The sequence below is a fragment of the Sycon ciliatum genome, chromosome 1 (genome assembly GCF_964019385.1).
Source record: "Sycon ciliatum chromosome 1, ocSycCili1.1, whole genome shotgun sequence".
Classification (NCBI taxonomy): Eukaryota; Metazoa; Porifera; class Calcarea; order Leucosolenida; family Sycettidae; genus Sycon; species Sycon ciliatum.
Genome location: NC_088643.1, coordinates 43,433,354 through 43,450,051, shown reverse-complemented (window position 1 = coordinate 43,450,051; position 16,698 = coordinate 43,433,354). Strand labels below are relative to the sequence as shown.

At 43.5% G+C, this 16,698-nt stretch overlaps 1 protein-coding gene across 4 annotated transcripts; it reads left to right on the top strand.

Annotated features, from left to right (window-relative positions):
• Positions 1-537: 537 nt before the first annotated feature.
• LOC135827445 (uncharacterized) lies at positions 538-16,293 on the top strand. 4 transcript variants are annotated; one of them, XM_065339945.1, is made up of 16 exons: positions 539-808; positions 3,401-3,570; positions 4,419-4,522; positions 5,337-5,505; positions 7,968-8,069; positions 8,595-8,668; positions 9,684-9,900; positions 10,179-10,283; positions 10,853-11,005; positions 11,179-11,265; positions 11,449-11,535; positions 11,693-11,713; positions 12,179-12,235; positions 13,946-14,032; positions 14,687-14,777; positions 15,901-16,293. In XM_065339945.1, exons 2-16 carry the CDS (start codon positions 3,435-3,437, stop codon positions 16,043-16,045), a joined length of 1,635 nt encoding a protein of 544 aa, XP_065196017.1. In that variant the 5' UTR covers positions 539-808; positions 3,401-3,434; the 3' UTR covers positions 16,046-16,293. The 4 variants fall into 4 exon arrangements, with proteins under 4 accessions (XP_065196028.1, XP_065196017.1, XP_065196033.1 ...); XM_065339956.1 differs by lacking the exon at positions 11,179-11,265 and having other exon boundaries at positions 538-808; XM_065339947.1 differs by lacking the exons at positions 11,693-11,713; positions 12,179-12,235 and having other exon boundaries at positions 541-808.
• Positions 16,294-16,698: the final 405 nt, after the last annotated feature.

The window sequence follows — 16,698 nt, the reverse complement described above, 5'->3', positions numbered from 1 at the left end:
ACAAGTACAGCCTGTAGTGGTGCCGCCCGCCCGACGATAGGAGGATGTGTGTGGCTGAACAACTATTGTTGATGATGAGCTCGAAGTTCAAGAGCTACAAGCTGCAGGGTACCTGTATTTATGTGTGCATGACTGCATGGTGCGGGACAGACGGTAATGCATGCAAGTGTGTCGGTGACATGAAGCCAATACCACCTTGCTGGCACCTCGCAGAATCACCGTGTGTGCACATGCATGTGAATATCTGCAATGACTTGCCGGTTTTGATATGAGTCTACATTGGCCACAGGTGATGTTGGAGCTGGTCCCATGTGGTTTGGCAGTAGTGAGGCAGATTGTATCATAAAATTGTGAAACCCCCTATCCACAAGGCACACTAAAAGAGGACGCACCTGTCTTTACGCATGGTTCAAATGCATTGTTGTCATAGAACGCATTGCACAATGCTCTACAGTGCATGCATGATTGTTAGCTTGTCATGAAAGTTAGTTGACTACAGCATGCACTGCTAAATCAGCTGCTCCTCAGAGATCAACAGACCACAAGTCAACTGATGCATTGGTGATATTATTTCGGAATTGTCCTGTTTCAAGAGACAGACTTTCATTGCTTATTGCAAGTGCATAAGGAATATTGGTTATCGCCAGTGCATAAGGGAGTATTGGTAATCTACAAAATATTCTTCACTGCCTTACATACTAAGATACTTGACTAGTGACCAAGTGATTCGTCTCCAGAGCCACAGAGTTGTCGTGGGTCCAACTGGCTGATCTTCATCTACACGGATAGGCTGCTTCCAGGCTGTGCTGTAAGTAACCCCCTACATATAGGGTCACTTGTAACTGTTCACGTTAGTTTCTCCTAGCTCGAATTCAGTCAGTGTGCTTGTCTGTTAGCTATGTCTGAGTTGTATGCGTCTGAAACCATAGCAAATCCTTTCTTCGTTTTCCAAGATTCGATCCAATCTGGTTGGAGATAGAAATCTGCAATTGGTGCTGCTTTCTTGAAGAACTGAAGTGCCATTTCATTGCAGTGTTCCCTGTGGAGCCAAAATGCCTCCTTCCACCAATTATATAATGTGCATATCATTGTATTAATCCGTCATCCTTAACGACCTGTTGCGGACACGTGGTCCAGACGAAATTGTGTAACCCTGACCTCTCACCGTTTGTGACTGCTTAGAAGAACAAATAATACCAGCCTGAAGAGCAGACTACACCAGCACATGTAATGCTAGTAATGCTAGTACTGTACATCTATTGAACTCAGTTAAAATATACCTGGACAAGACTTAGTCAGCGAGATTGGTCCGCCATGCTGTAGATCTCCTTATAGTGCGATACGTGTAGCGACGGTCGTTCGATCAGTAAGCATAGTCGTCATATCCTGCCCCTCAGATGTGCCTGACCACTGCACTGCTGTTGTAGGGGATACGGGTGCTTTATAGATGTCCCTCCTTACACTGATTACCATCGCAGTATACATCCGTCACAGTAGACACCAGTACAATGGCATGTATCTGCATGGATAGGGTTTCTAGATTGACCCGATAACTATTTTCTAGAGACAGTGAGGTGAACCTAATATACATGTACATGTACGTGAACGTACTCAGACTACTTGTACATCCAAGTACATCCAGCGAGAAGATTACCACTATGGCACGAAAACATCAGTATGGTGAGAAAATGATGAACTTACACTTACATCACTTCAAACATTGTGATTGGTTATAAACAAAACCTGCAATCGCCACGCAAAGTGGTCATTGGCTACCCCAGCCATTTACTGCTTGGATTAAACTAAAAAGCAACTGATGTGATCAGGATTGTGTGTGAAACAGTGCAGAGGTGAGGCCAAACATATCACAAAGTCGTACAGTCATGTAGCATTACTCCATTAGTGCCACTCAACAGCACTCACACAACCCACTACAACTACAACTTACCAGTCAGTCATGTACATGCATTATACTACGGGACAATAGGCAACAGCTATGGCTGCATTGGAGTCTGCGCACTTTGAAAAAGATAATAGTTACAGGTAGGACGTTCAAATAATAGCATATTGTTCCACACACGGAAAGTTGGGTGTGGTCCTCGAAAGAAAGAGGATGTCTGGCGCTAATCTTGCAAGTACATGCATAGAATCACCGCTTGACCTTATTTGCGCTTAAATTCTCTGATTCCACTGGCACCTTACCACCCTATATCAAGAACATTCATTGAGTTTTTGTAATCATTGCTGTCTGATGATCGCCATAGGCGTGAAACTCGGAGTGACAGACAACGCAAGCTCCGTATTCTATTCCTTTTGTAGCATATTGTTCCATTGTTCTCGTGGTATGAGTGCGCTCACTTTACGTTCGTCGATATCAGGTTTCTTGTCTCCACGCCGACTTTTAGTTATAAGTATAATAAATTAATACATGTAATAGCTATACATGTATATAACTAAGTAGACACTTCCTTCTATCAAACGTTTTCTTTCCCTTTTCTTCAGGATAGTACAGGGAATGTTGGAAATTTGGAAAACACATCACTATATAGATAAAGAAAGAAAAAGTCAACACTTCAACATAGGCGGTAAAATGATTAAAGTGTTAAAAACTCAAAAACAAGAGCTGCAAGTTGTAGACAAACACGCTGAACACATCAGGAAACACTTGTCACACTTTCACGAGGTGTGACACCAAACAACTGCAACGATAACACATTCTCCTTCTGTACACATAGTTCTGGATCTAGTTTACGAATATTCAGAGCTTCTACCACAGCAAGATGTTAGACCTTCCACTTCTATGTTGAAGTGTTGACGTTTTTCTTTCTTTCTCTATAATAGTTATGTGTTTTCCAAATTTCTAACATTCCCTGCACTATCCTGAAGAGAAGGGAAAGAAAACGTTTGATAGAAGGATGTGTCTACTTAGTTGTGTGGATTTGCGTCCTTGCATACGAAGGTACTGGTTGCGAAACTGTTTTTCACCGCCTCCAAACTACCACATGTATTATAACTAAGTAAATTAATAGCTCCTAGATTTGGTGGACTCAATTGACATAATGTTTGGCGGAAAATGTCTTTTTAAGAGAATAAAAACACTCACACGCGATCGATGGCTCAGCAAGGCTGCCTGGCGTAGCAGTTGCATGTATCTGGTCTCGATATCTGGATATATCATGATATTCGGTGTAGCGATTGCGTATTGGTGACACTTGAAGAGAAAGTAACATCACAAGCCGTCCAATGGTACCTCTGAATGACAGGCACTGTCCTCATCTTTTGTTTGTTGAAATGGAGGTTATTGCCCGCAACCAGATTGTCGTTGATTGTGCACGAATACAGTTGGCTCACTATGATCGTCTTATTCAGATGCTGCGTTTCTCTGAAATCTGCCATATAGGTTAACAGCGAACGCATTACAGCACGGAGGAGCAATGCCTTCCTCTGCCAGACATATCAGTCTTCTGCTATTCGTTTACATCAGCACACATGACCGTTGTACAGTTGCGGACGTGATCAGTGCTGGCTGTAATGAAAGATCGAACTTAGAACATGTCTACATTGAAGATGGTGAGTATAATTATTGTTCATTACAGATCTAGAGAAGTACTCGGATGGTGAGCCAAGGAAAATATTAAAATGGAAACAAGGAAAACAGTGGGGCACAAGTTATGCGTTAGAGTCCACCAAAAAACGTTGGAAGGCCGTTGGTTAGTACTATGGAGCAGTGCTCAAGCTCACTTCCTTGCCGTGGAATGTCTCAGTACTCCTTGTCACTCTGGTGCTACCGTATGCACGTCTGACTGTTCAAAATAAGTATTATGGTTAGTTGGTAGCCTCTAACCAATAACTTGCGCCCCGCCGTTTTCCTTGTTTCCATTTTTGCACGATCTTGATCTGTTTTAAAAACAGATCAAGATCTTGTCATATCTTTTCATTTTGTTGTATTGACCCTTCTCTGACCGGCATAAGCGAATAGTGTGGGTTGTCAACTTGTGTCTCACCACGGCTGACCTGGACGCGAAAGTGCATAATTATCATTTTTTTGAATAGATCATGTGGATAAGGCAACACTTGAAGACTCAGGTTCTGTCAGAAGAACGTAATGGCATTGCAAACGTGTACTGCGTTCGTTGCGGAGGCTGACATAACAGTAAAATCATGGCACGAATGGCTTTGAGTTTGAAAACAAAGTTTGGCCCTGCATGGCCCAGCTTCTCATACAAGTTATTCCCACAACACTGCGGTATATTATAGAGGGGTGACCAATCCGCAAATGGACTGAACACATTGATTGTGCATGTGCGAGTAGATCTACGATAATCATGATGGCCGCGGTACGAGTAGTACGAGTAGTTCTAAGCACAATCGTAACCATTGGCATTGGTGCTCCTGTGTTTCACACTGCTCAAACTCAGGAGGTGCCACGAGGTATCAGGTACGTGCTAGCAAGGGATGCAGTGTCAGCTGTGCTCATGACCCGCACACCCCACCAGTTTGCCCACCAGGGTTCTTTGAGAAGGTGAGCAGCAATGACTGTTGACATTATCGAATGTGGTTGGTGCAGGTACGGATAGCACCCCGCTTTCCTATCCGAATCATGGGCGAATGGAAACATTATAACATCATCAATCATGGTGTTAAACGTGTCGGACCTGGTGCATTTTGCCATTTTTGGATCATGCATTATAAGTTATGCAGACATATAGTACCCGTTACTTCTCTAGAGGTACATCTACGAGTACATGACTTTTGTTGTATACTAGTACAATGTCATGTAGTAAAATGGTGTAGACCGAGAGCGTAGATAACAAGAAAGTAGTAGTTTGTCGGTGGAAATGTTCGTCCACAGGCGTTAGTATAGTCTGGGTATGATTCTGTGAGTCTATGTTCGAAAGACTTTAGTTTTTACGACTTACTCGTCTTTGCACCATACCTAAGTCCTAGATAGTTATTTACCACTCGCCGTGGCCGGCCTCAAACACACGACACGACAGCATACAGTAATGAACTCAGATGGAGAGCCAAGGTCTTTGTATAAACAGCATGCAGTCATAATAATCACCATGATCACTAGTACTAGCACTGGCATGGCACCAGTTGGCGTGCACGTAGATCTACGTGTGGATCAGCTGCGTGTGATGACACAAATCCTACTATTCCTAGATCTCAAGAGAGAGATTAGAAGCTTTGTCACAACTCTGAGTTTCACGTATTACTACGATCATCAGGCAACATTCCTAGATCATGAATTTTCGGATATAATTATACTCTACACTAAGGTTACCGGTTGACTATGCACACTGATTGTGCTCACTGTCGATTGCTTTGACCAGGAATTTGCTCATGGCTGTCAACATTGCCTGGATGGATGTCCGACATGCACCAACAGCTCCAGTATGGGCGACTGTGTCCTTCACAAGCTGTTTCCCAATCAATGTCGGTACCCGGGTGTGAACGCGCAGCTTCCCGACAGGCGTTTTTACAGAATCCGTCATTGCGAAAGTGAGTCAACAGAGATCGATGTGATTGTGTCTATGTCCTGCTCAGAGTGGGGCATGCTCAAATTTTGTTTTCTGGGACTATGTAGAAGTTCTAGAATACTATGAAACTGCATACCCATTTGTTTTGATGTTCAACAGAGGCTATATTGGTGATTGGAAGAGGAGGATAGACTTTACCACGAAGTCAATCTGGATCGGAGATTGTAGGATAGTGTGTTTGGAACATGTTGATATACATATTGCCACTAATGCTTCCCTACATACCGTAGAATCCCGCGGATAAGCCCACCCGCGTATAAGCCCATGCCCGCGCATAAGCCCAGGGAAAGTTAGTTCGAACATCACAAGGCTTCGTCATACAAGCCCATGGGCCTAAGTCGTACCAAGAATCCATAAATTATGGACTCTTGGTCGTACCATGTACATGTAGCTAGTACATGTAGTGTTTTTTGTACATTTCAACACAATCATCGGTTGTTTTTGTTTGCACAGTGGCTTTCAGCAACGTACTTCTCACTTCCTTGGTACTTTTCAATAGCACAATGTTGGTGTCAGCGTATAAGCCCATGTCCGCGTATAAGCCCATGTTCTCGTATAAGCCCACCGAAATGTCCTTGTGAAACAGATAAGCCCATGGGCTTATCCGCGGGATTCTACGGTATTCACCAGATATCCACTCGTGAATATTTGCCTGTCCGCTACGTATACTCGTATTCACTGAGTAGTGTGTTCCATGTTTGCGTTCCTTTTTACTGGTTCTTGGAGAAATATCTCAGGTGAAGAAACGGGAAGAACATCAGGATAGAAATAGAAGAAACACTAAGCAAAGCTGCCATGTAGAGAAGAGACACGATGATATCTGAGCTCAAAAAGGAAAACTCTACTAAGACATACCCCCCTGGGTAACCTTAAAGGGGAAGTTAAGGCAAAAATCAAAATTTCACCAGTTGTAGTCTTCGGGGTGCTGAGTCGAATGGTCTTGGTCCGAGAAAGCTGAGACGCTCCCTTCCTACTTGAATCCCAATCGAACTCGCGCACTTCCACCGAAACTGGGTGACTGCGCCCTACGAGATGGGGATTTGTATGCAAAATGTCACTAAAAGCGCCATTTCGTTCTTGTAAAAGCACGGATGACCGCGATTGGCCCATATGTTTTAGTCTTTTGGACGCTGGTTCGACTGGTTTTGGTCCGAAAAGGCTGCGATGCAGCGTTCGCCCCTAATTCCCAATCGAACATGGTTGAAGAAGTGGTCACGTGCTCCTGGGTGCCAAAATCACCTGGTCACCACGCCAGCAGGCGACAACTTTCACACCAAGGTTCAACTCGAGTGACAGGACTGCACCCAAAAAAGGTCAAAACAGGCTGTAAGTTGTACCCTGCAGGCACGGTGACCAGGTGACTGGTGTACGCAGGAGCACGTGACCGCTTGTTCAACCATGTTCGATTGGGAATTAGGGGCGAACGCTGCATCGCAGCCTTTTCGGACCAAAACCAGTCGACTCAGCGTCCAAAAGACTACAACATATGGGCCAATCGTGGTCATCCGTGCTCTTTTAAGAACGAAATGGCGCTTTTAGTGCAATTTTGCATACAAATCCCCATCTTGTAGGGCGCAGTCACCCAGTTTCGGTGGAAGTGCGCGAGTTGGATTGGGATTCAAGTAGGAAGGGAGCGTCTCAGCTTTCTCGGACCAAGACCATTCGACTCAGCACCCCGAAGACTACAACTGGTGAAATTTTAATTTTTGCCTTAACTTCCCCTTTAACAGAAAGCGCATTCGTATCTGAGGTACTTTTGTTATCCCAACATACTTCAGTATACCACCAGGCCTGATTACAGTATACCACCAGGCCTGCATGGCCTGATTACTGTAAAACCGGAAAGTCTAACGACCAAAAAGTAAACGTTTTTGTAATTTTGGCATGATAGCGTGCAGAAAGTTTAACGATGGCTACCTGGCCACTCATCTGTAAGCGCATCTTTACACAGGCATCTAGCGATAACGTATTTTCAAATAACGAAAAAGAATTGGTCGTTAAAACGACTTTGTGACTCGTTAGACTTTCCGGTTTTACAGTACACCAGCCTAGCGGCGCGGGAGAAACTTCGTAAAGCTGGTTGTGTTTCTCAACACAATTACATGTACATGGCCGGTGGTAACGCAGATGTGTGAACTTTACTCTTAACACAGATGCAGCTAACGCAGTCCCTTCCCCCCCCCCCCCTTCTTCTGTTGGGCACTAGTTACGAGAATTATCGTCTCACCCTCGCTGTGTGAACTTCACATTTTTCTACTGTATTCGACCTCTTGATAATGGAACATGTACAAGTCTCAGCTGTGCTTAGTTTTATATGCCGGTGATCCTCAGGTTGAAGGTAATAATTATGCTTAATTATAATTATAATGTTTTTCCTTGGTGTAACGTGGACTCTTTAATTCTAACCCACTGCGTATATGTCAGAGTGCCACGAGTCATGTGCAGAATGCACAGGCCCACTAGCAACCGATTGTACGCGATGTCCTGCAAGCGGAGAGTACTGGCCTGTCAACAAACAGTGTCTGAGTAAGTCCATAATCGTTATGCATGCAGATATGTGCTGTGTAGGTGTGTGGCAATGAATCCAGTATGTCACAGTACAGCGAAACCTGTCAAGGCGACCACTCTGTTCATGTGACGGCGACCACCTGTCCAAGAAGACTACTGCAACCGGGACCAAGGGATGCTATTTTCAGTCCAATGACCCTGGACAAGAAGACCACTTGTATGCAGGGACCACATTTGTAAACTGATCCCGTGCACAGTAAAACCTAGTGTAAGCGACCTCTTTGTTTAGCGACCACCTGCTCTTAACGACCGTCTTTCCATGCACCGACAGTTCTACACAGACGCTGTGGGACCTGGTTCTAAAGACCACCTGGCTTTAACGACCGCTTTTGCTTGCACCGTGGGGAGGTTGCTTAAACCAAGTTTTGCTGTATGTAGTAACATGAAACGTGTTGATGCCTTGACAGGCGAAATTCTAACAGTTCTGCCCGTGTGCTGATTATCATATTCTGTATACATGTATTTGGGCTAACTCATGTGCAGAGATTCGGTGGCACTTCACACATGGATCAGCATACCAGTGCTTCCTAGCTGGTACCTGCTTTCCTGTCAAGTCGGTATGTTGTTCGCTTGTTATCATCTTTAGAGGGAATGGTAGACAAGATTCTGAGGGGGTGTCCACTGTCCAGTGACCAAAAATGGTGTCCATTTACAACTCAAAAATGTATATGAAAGTGAAAAAATTAAGATGGCGAAAAAGAGAGAGAGAGAGAGAGAGAGAGAGAGAGAGAGAGAGAGAGAGAGAGAGAAAGAGAGAGAGAGAGAGAGAGAGAGAGAGAGAGAGAGAGACAAAAGGGAAAGAGACAGGAAACGGAAAGAAAGATAGCTAGTACGACGGGTCAAATTGTGTAATGTTATCTTGTGTGTGTGTGTGTGTGTGTGTGTGTGTGTGTGTGTGTGTGCGTACGTGTGTGTGTGTGTGTGTGTCTGTGTGCATGTGTGTGTACATACCCACTATGCACTAGCTGTATGGTTCCATAGATACTTTCTACTGTCTCTTCTCTTTATAGCTCTACACTGCGCATTACGGCATCTCTCTACAGCAGTATTAGTTCATGACTTAGCCAAATGTCTACTGCACTGTACAGTACCCGCCAGCTCTCCACTACAAGTAGATCCCTATAAGGAACACGTACTACTGTACTGGTGTATCCTGTTCTTTTTTTAATGCCACATGAAATGTATTTGTAATCTGGACATGAGAGTGAAAAGGGTTTTTGTCCTCGCAACGTGACTGTGAGCGGTTGATAGTTATGTGTGCTCTGTACTCGACAAGACTCATTAACATGCAAGAGAGGTGAAACGAGAGCCAAACAGAGAAGAGAGTGATCTCATGTCATGACAAGGGAGTGAAATAGCCTATAATATGATGGCATTATGCACATCCTAAGGTTCGGTTCGCCTCGATAGAGGCTGGTTTAGACACTTCCAATGATGGCTTTCTGACTACGTTCGGTCAGCTATCAAGATCATACTCCGTTAGACTATTAGAAGGTTGTTCATGTACTGTACTATGCAAGGGTTTTTCATTTCATTATTATCCTTCTTTGATGTGTGTTTACTTGCTGACAGTATGTCACATTTGTTCCACTGCAAGACTGCTCGAGATATGAAATTCAACTGTTCGACGATCAGAAATCTTGCGTGGAGTGCAACAGCAAGTTCTGCCATGCTAACTGTAGCAGTGGTGCCCTGACGGCCGAGTGTGCGTTCCGTGATCTAGGCAATGGCTACCACTGTTCTAGTACGCAGTTCAAGTACCTACCCGTACAGTCCAGAGCATGCATTGGTACGTTGCACATCATCAACTTCATTTATCAATGCATGCATGCATTGGTATTATCATGCATTGGTGTGCCATGCATATGCGACCCAAGCAGTTGTCTATTCATTGATGCGAACAAATATTTATTTACATTCTGCCGGGTAAATTTCTTTCCCTAAAATGTCATCCAACGTTCATGTGTTTGCATGTGTGTGTGTGTGTGTGCATGTGTATGTGTATTTGTGTGTGCATGTGTGTGTACCGTTGCTTCTCATGTTCGCAAATCACCTCTTGATACGAAGACCGTGTGGATGCGTGTGCATCCAGCCCATGTCTCGAAGATTACATGTGCCGCAGCACTCTTGACTGGCAAGGATACGCCTGTGACTGTCGAAACACCACAGATGGTGAGTACAGTCCGCATTGCAGTGGACACCCCTCTTGCCGCTGTACATGTAGTTAGTATTGACTGTGGGCTAACTTTACCTTAACGTTTAATCACCCACAATTCAATACAGAGCACAGAGCACACACGGAAACATGTTATAGTGTTCACGAGCAGCATACACACAGCACTGACTGTTTTTCACAAGGCTGTCTTTTCATTGCCATCACTGCACACGAGGGTTCATGAAATTATCGGGCTAGGTGCATGCCTCTTTGGCTTTATGTACACTCATCTAGTGCTAGTTTATGAAGTATACGTAACCCATGGCCCGCAAGTAGCCGTTATTGGCTATAAAAACCCTGCAATCGCCACGCAAAGTGGTCATTGGCTACCCCAGCCATTTATTGCTTGGAATAAAATAAAATAAATAAATAAGTACATTCCCTGAGGCACATCTAAACCCTTGAAGGGCCTTTGCTTCTACATTCATACCCTAGTATCAGTACCACTACATAGTAGTCAATAATTGCAGTACTTGTTTCGTTCATTCATCTTTTCATCTGTTGCGTCACTTTTTGTCTTCCTAAGGTCCACTCTGTCCAAAATTGACCCGTCCCCACCCGAAGCATACCAATGTCCCTGCCGCAGAAGGTTCTGGTTGGGATGTGCCAGATAGCAACGCAACTGAGTCCATCACCGAAACAAAGTCAACGCCTGATCCTCAACCAAAGACTGCTCCACGTGAGTCATACCAAAGGGTCGCATGAATTTCTGCGCGGGTTGATTTTAGGATTTATGTGTTGCCACATACTGTGTTGCCACATACTGTGTTACCGGCTATCTAGTTTTAAAAAGAAATTATTTGACGGTTCACGTTATTTTCTCTGCATCTACTTTGTGACGGAATGTTCCAGAAAGCAAAACTACTGAGTTAACTGCGTCAACTGAGTCCAACACCAAAACAAAGCCACCACCAGCTTCTCAAGCAAAGACTGTTGCACGTGAGTCATAGCACACGGAATCATGAATTTCTGCCTGAAATGATTTTATGATAATTATATGTGTCATTACACACTGTGATTCCAGCTATCCAGTTTCAGAAAGAATCGATTTGATCACCCCCCCCCCCCCTCCCCCGGGCTCACCTTTTTTCTCTGCATCCATTTTGTGATAAAATATTCCAGAAAGCAAAACTACTGAGTCAACTGCATCAACTGAGGCCATCACCGAAACAAGGCCACCACCAGGTTCTCAAGCTAAGACTGTTGCGCGTGAGTCATAGCACACAGAATCATGAATTTCTGCGTGAAATGATTTTATGATTTATGTGTTGTTATGTACTGTGATACCAGCTATCCAGTTTTAGAAAGAATTGACGGGTCACGTTTTTTCTCTGCATCTATTTTGTGACGGAATGTTCCCTGGCCGAAAGCAAAACTACTGAGTCAACTGCGTCAACTGAGGTTGCGTTTGGTTGGGCATTTTCAGAATGTAAATGACAACCATTCTGGAATGGGAATCGGCAAGAATCACCTGATCAAACTAACGCGCCAGAATCAATTAGGAATCACTTGACATAACAATTCCATGATGTCGTTGTGGAACGGCAGCTGTATTTTCTTTTACCCGACTCTAGTTTCCTTGAGAGAGTCAAGGTACTTCTGAGTGCATGATTTGAGGCACTTGAACCTGTTGCTACATTGTTTGGCTCGTGGCAGCCATTATCATTTTTGATTCCGGAATGAGAGGTGGAATGATCATTCTCCAAAAAGAATCATTCTCAGCGATTCCCATTCTGGAATCATGTGGAATGTGACCAACCTAACGCACTTTTTTGACCAACCAAACGGGCGAGAATGATTCCGAGTGATTCCAAGTGATTCCCATTTGGAAATGTGACCAACCAAACGTAACCTGAGTCCAACACCGAAACAAGGCCCCCACCAGGGTCTCAAGCTAAGACTGCTGCACGTGAGTCATAGCACACAGAATCATGAATTTCGGCCTGAAATGTTTTGTTTTTTCACGGCTGAGCGTAGCGAAAGAGTGCAAAAAACGTATTTTTCACTCGCAAATATTTTCATGCGTTTGCTCTTGTTCTGCACAACTCCGTTGAACGTGCCATCGTGGTCTTCGCTTTTCCTCGTGGTAGTTGAGTGTGATTGCTCTGGTAGACCACTACCCCATGTACTGAACAGTTGCTTTGTGAGTGAAAAGATTATATTTTTGATGTATTGTTAGATGGAACCCAACCAACACGGATCATCCTCATATTACTACTGCCATGAATGAGAACTAAGACCTCATTATTCCGCGCCATTTTCACCAGATCTTGCAGTGAATAGACAATGACCTAGTTAGTCCATGCCATTGTACCTGTGAACCTTACGTCCCGTTATCTTAGCCATGCCAGTAGTGACCACCACCAAGATGATTATGCCACATGCTTGCAATCTATTGTGAAATGTAGCATATGCCACAGGCACCCCTCCAACATTATTATAAAGTGGTCAAGGACAGAAAATCATGTTTTCCCGTTTTGCTATTATTGTTTTACCGTAATATGAGGATCCCTTCTGCGTGAGATTCTGAGTCACAACCAAACACACAGGTCCCTCTTCTGTTGAATGCTCTGTCCAATCCGGTACATGTATCTGTGAACATTGGAAACCCTCTGCTGTATGTTGTTACTAGATATCAATTCAAATGTGTAATACTACAGTCGTCCCTCTCTAATCCGGCACTTGTTTATCCAGCACCCTTGCAAACCAGCACACTTTCTGGCAAAACGGATTTTTTCAGTTCATGCTTAAATCCGGCTAGGCCTTGACAGATTATGCTAGCATAATTTTTCGCATAATTCCTACCAAAATCGAGTAATCGCATAATTCGAGGCAAATTGCATACGAATCGCATAAAATTGTAATCCGCCTGTTCGCATCAAATTCCATACAGTTGTACATGTTCTACAAGTACAAGTACATGTACCGGTAGATGCACTAGGAAGTTGTAGGTTTACGACTCCCTTGATAACATGTCCAGTCCACTACAAAAAATGTACAATCAGTGATGGTCGTAGCTAGGTCGGACGGTGCGTTGACCCCATTGAACTTTTGCTACGACAGTACCGGTACCTCTACAAAAAAATTCACCTGTTATTTTGCCCAGAACCATTATGCATTAGCAGCATATGTGAGCATAATGCGGCATAATAATGATAACTTTTACCATAAAAATAGCATAATTCTGCAATTTTTTCAGAAAAGCATAATTTCACGAAAATATTAGCATAATCCGTCAAGGCCTAAATCCGGCTCTTAAATTCCGCCTCCAGCAGCGATTTTCTGCAACAAATCACTCAAACTGTACATAATTCGACTTTCTAATCCAGCAGTTGTACTTCGCATACCGTCAGGGAGCATTGTAACATACACAACACATGTAACATACACTTGGGAATATCTTATGAAAGTGCATAGGATATTCTCAAGTGTATGTTATAGACATGCATTCCACAAAGTACTTCGATTGACATAGAAAATCCCTACGTTTTGACGTACAACACAAACATGTATGTTAATAGGTGGGCCGGGTTGGAGGGCAGGATTTGATAATCCAGCACCCTTGTTTATCCAGCAGAAAATGTCGTTGCAAAACGTGCCGGATCTTCATATGTTGCAGATGTCAATATTACAGAGTCAACTGCTTCAACTCAGCCCAGCACCGAAAAAGAGCCACCGCCGGATTCTCAGGCAAAGGCTGTTGCACGTGAGTCATAGCAAAGGAAATCATGAATTTCTGTTTGAATTGATTTGATGGATCGCATTGGAATCAGTTAGAGGGATCTTTGTGCATCCGTAATGATGTGAATCGCACCATCACCGGCAAGGATCAATTCGTCGAATGCAACTCCTGTTGTGGAGGAGATGAGTATGATTATCTTAGAGCCAACAAAAAGTGGTCAAAGACAGAGCATCCTATTGCTTCACTCATGTTGTGAAGCTGGGTAGTATGTTTCCTAATTGGGTTTAGATTCCAACACAGTCAGAATGCTTTTTTTACCTTCCAGCCAAGACTTGAGGAATTGTTTATCTTGTAACGGTATGCACACATCATGGCTTACGAGCAATAGTACAGTGCAGATATTTTGCTTGAGGAAGACAAATCAAGACAATCACCACCACACATAACAACAAAAGCTGCTAGATGATCCCCGTCATTACTTTTCAGTATCGACACAATGGTGACCTCAGCAAGTCTCTCTGTCTCCCCTCCCCCCCCCCCTCCGTCTGTGTGTGTGTGTGTGTGTGTGTGTGTGTGTGTGTGTGTCTCTCTCTCTCTCTCTCTCTCTCTCTCTCTCTCTCTCTCTCTCTCTCTCTCTCTCTCTCTCTCTCTCTCTTTCTCTCGTTTTGTTGAACACAGAGTCGAAGACAACGATAATTGTTGGAGTGTGCATAGGCGCTGGAGTTCTCCTTCTCTTGATTCTGGCAGTGTCCTACCTCCTCTTTAGAAAGTAAGGCCTATGACGGACAAGGATTTATGTGATATTGCAAGCAAAATTTAATGCAGATGATTATGAAAAACGGGAACCTGGAGAGTGGTGTATTTGTATAATGGAATCAATTATGCCTGTACAAAAATTATAAAGGCTATGGTTTCGCTGGTTTAGTCCGGAAAAAAACAGGTTTTCATTTCAAATCAGCCATGCATGTAGAGGACAAGCTGATCGTACTGACAGCATCGCAGTAATTCTGACTTTCGCAAGTGAGAACTTCATTGTGACTTCACATGATCCTCCTGGCCAATCAAGCAGGATGTAGTGTTGAATTACAAGTAGCTGTATGTTCACTGTCCTGATTATACAGATTCCACACTCTGCTCACGCTGGCAAATACAGGCAAAGAAGTGCTGGCAAATACAATGTACAGGCAAAGTGCTTGCTCTAGCCAAGCAGGATAGAGGTTATGATTGGGGGGAAACGATTACACGTTTTCACTACGGAATAACCTAAACCTTTATCGATCCGTAATCGGTTATTTTTCGTTTATTTCTTCCACCGACATAAAAAGCAGTCATTAGAAGCTGAAAAAATGCGAACATTTAGAAATTTTAAATTGATCCTATGGACAAGAGATTTTTCCTCACACATCGGGGTGATACCCGTGGTCTCCAATCATACGTGTACTTCTGAAGTACAATCGTGTATACTGTGTGCATAATCGAGTTATCAAAACATTTCGAATAATCGAGTCGTTAGCTTGTAACGATTTCTATTTCGAGTATTCGGTATAATCGTTTCACCCATAGTTATGATCATCATGAGGAAGAAGAGTGTGTGGAAAAAGGAAAGGAAATTGTCCTATGAGTAGTGCATTTACAACCTTTCCAGCACTAAATGCACTGTGTCAGCCCTGTTGAATGCATGCTGATAGGCTAACACCATGGTTTGACAAACCCTTTAAGTTATTTGCCAAATTTACTATTGTTTTGCCTTCTTAGCGAATACCTTCGGGTTTCATTTGGACGATTTCCATGAACATTGGTGCTTTAGAAAGCTCTCAGCGAGATGAATAGGATGCAACCTCTGATGTATACATGTAAATGATGTCCTGAATATCATCTTGTTTTCCATTTAGGCATCGCCGGCCTGGCAAGGCATACAATGGTGCCAGGGCAAGGTTTGAGCGCCAGGGCAGCTCTATTAGCAAGCTTGAAGAGTCTTCTGATAGCACTGCAGATGCTGGTGAGACTGACGATGATACTGCCACTATCATCTCCTAGCTCCTCTAATCTCAACCAAAACCTCAAGGTGCTGAGTTTTCCATCGACCTACTCAATGTAACTTGTTGTGTTGGTCTCTCCTGGGTCTTTGAGAGGAGATGCAACCACAAGCCGCTCGATAGTCTCGTCTTTATTGTATCTCAATGTGTCATGCAGCCAAAGTCAACTGATGCGTCTGTTTCCCTTTCTTTTGAATATTATAGAAAATGATATTGTTCAGAACATTCTGCTGAGTGCAGAAAACGATTTTTCACTCTCTTTTTGTGCTTCGTACATCATGGCTGATACATACCAAACCCAGTGTGGCTTTGAAAAATCGGCCGGCATTGTACATGAAAGTCTGGAGGATATGTACTTTCGTGGAAGTAAGATCACTGGTATTGTAGGTCCGGAAAACGGCATTGTGGTGTAGGCACTATTAGGTTGTACTTTTTCAAAGTACAGTCAAACCTCTTTAGGACGAACACCAAGGGACCGATGGTATTTGTTCGTAATAACGGGAGTTCTTCTTATCCATATTTTATACCCAGTGAATACACAGTGATTTATCCAATAGAGCTATGAATACTAGTTCTTCTAAAGCGAAAGTTTTTCTTGTCGATGTTCTTCCTAACGATGTTTCACTGTAGCTTCAAAGGTATGAAAAGCCTTGC

What these genes read in the sequence shown, in the direction of transcription:
- LOC135827445 (XM_065339945.1), top strand. Translation starts at nt 3,435, where the DNA reads ATGCCTTCCTCTGCCAGACATATCAGTCTTCTGCTATTCGTTTACATC. An exon ending in CAGAATCCGTCATTGCGAAA is followed by an intron (nt 5,506 to 7,967) that starts GTGAGTCAACAG and finishes CGTATATGTCAG; the next exon opens with AGTGCCACGAGTCATGTGCA. An exon ending in TCAAGCTAAGACTGTTGCGC is followed by an intron (nt 11,536 to 11,692) that starts GTGAGTCATAGC and finishes GTTCCCTGGCCG; the next exon opens with AAAGCAAAACTACTGAGTCA.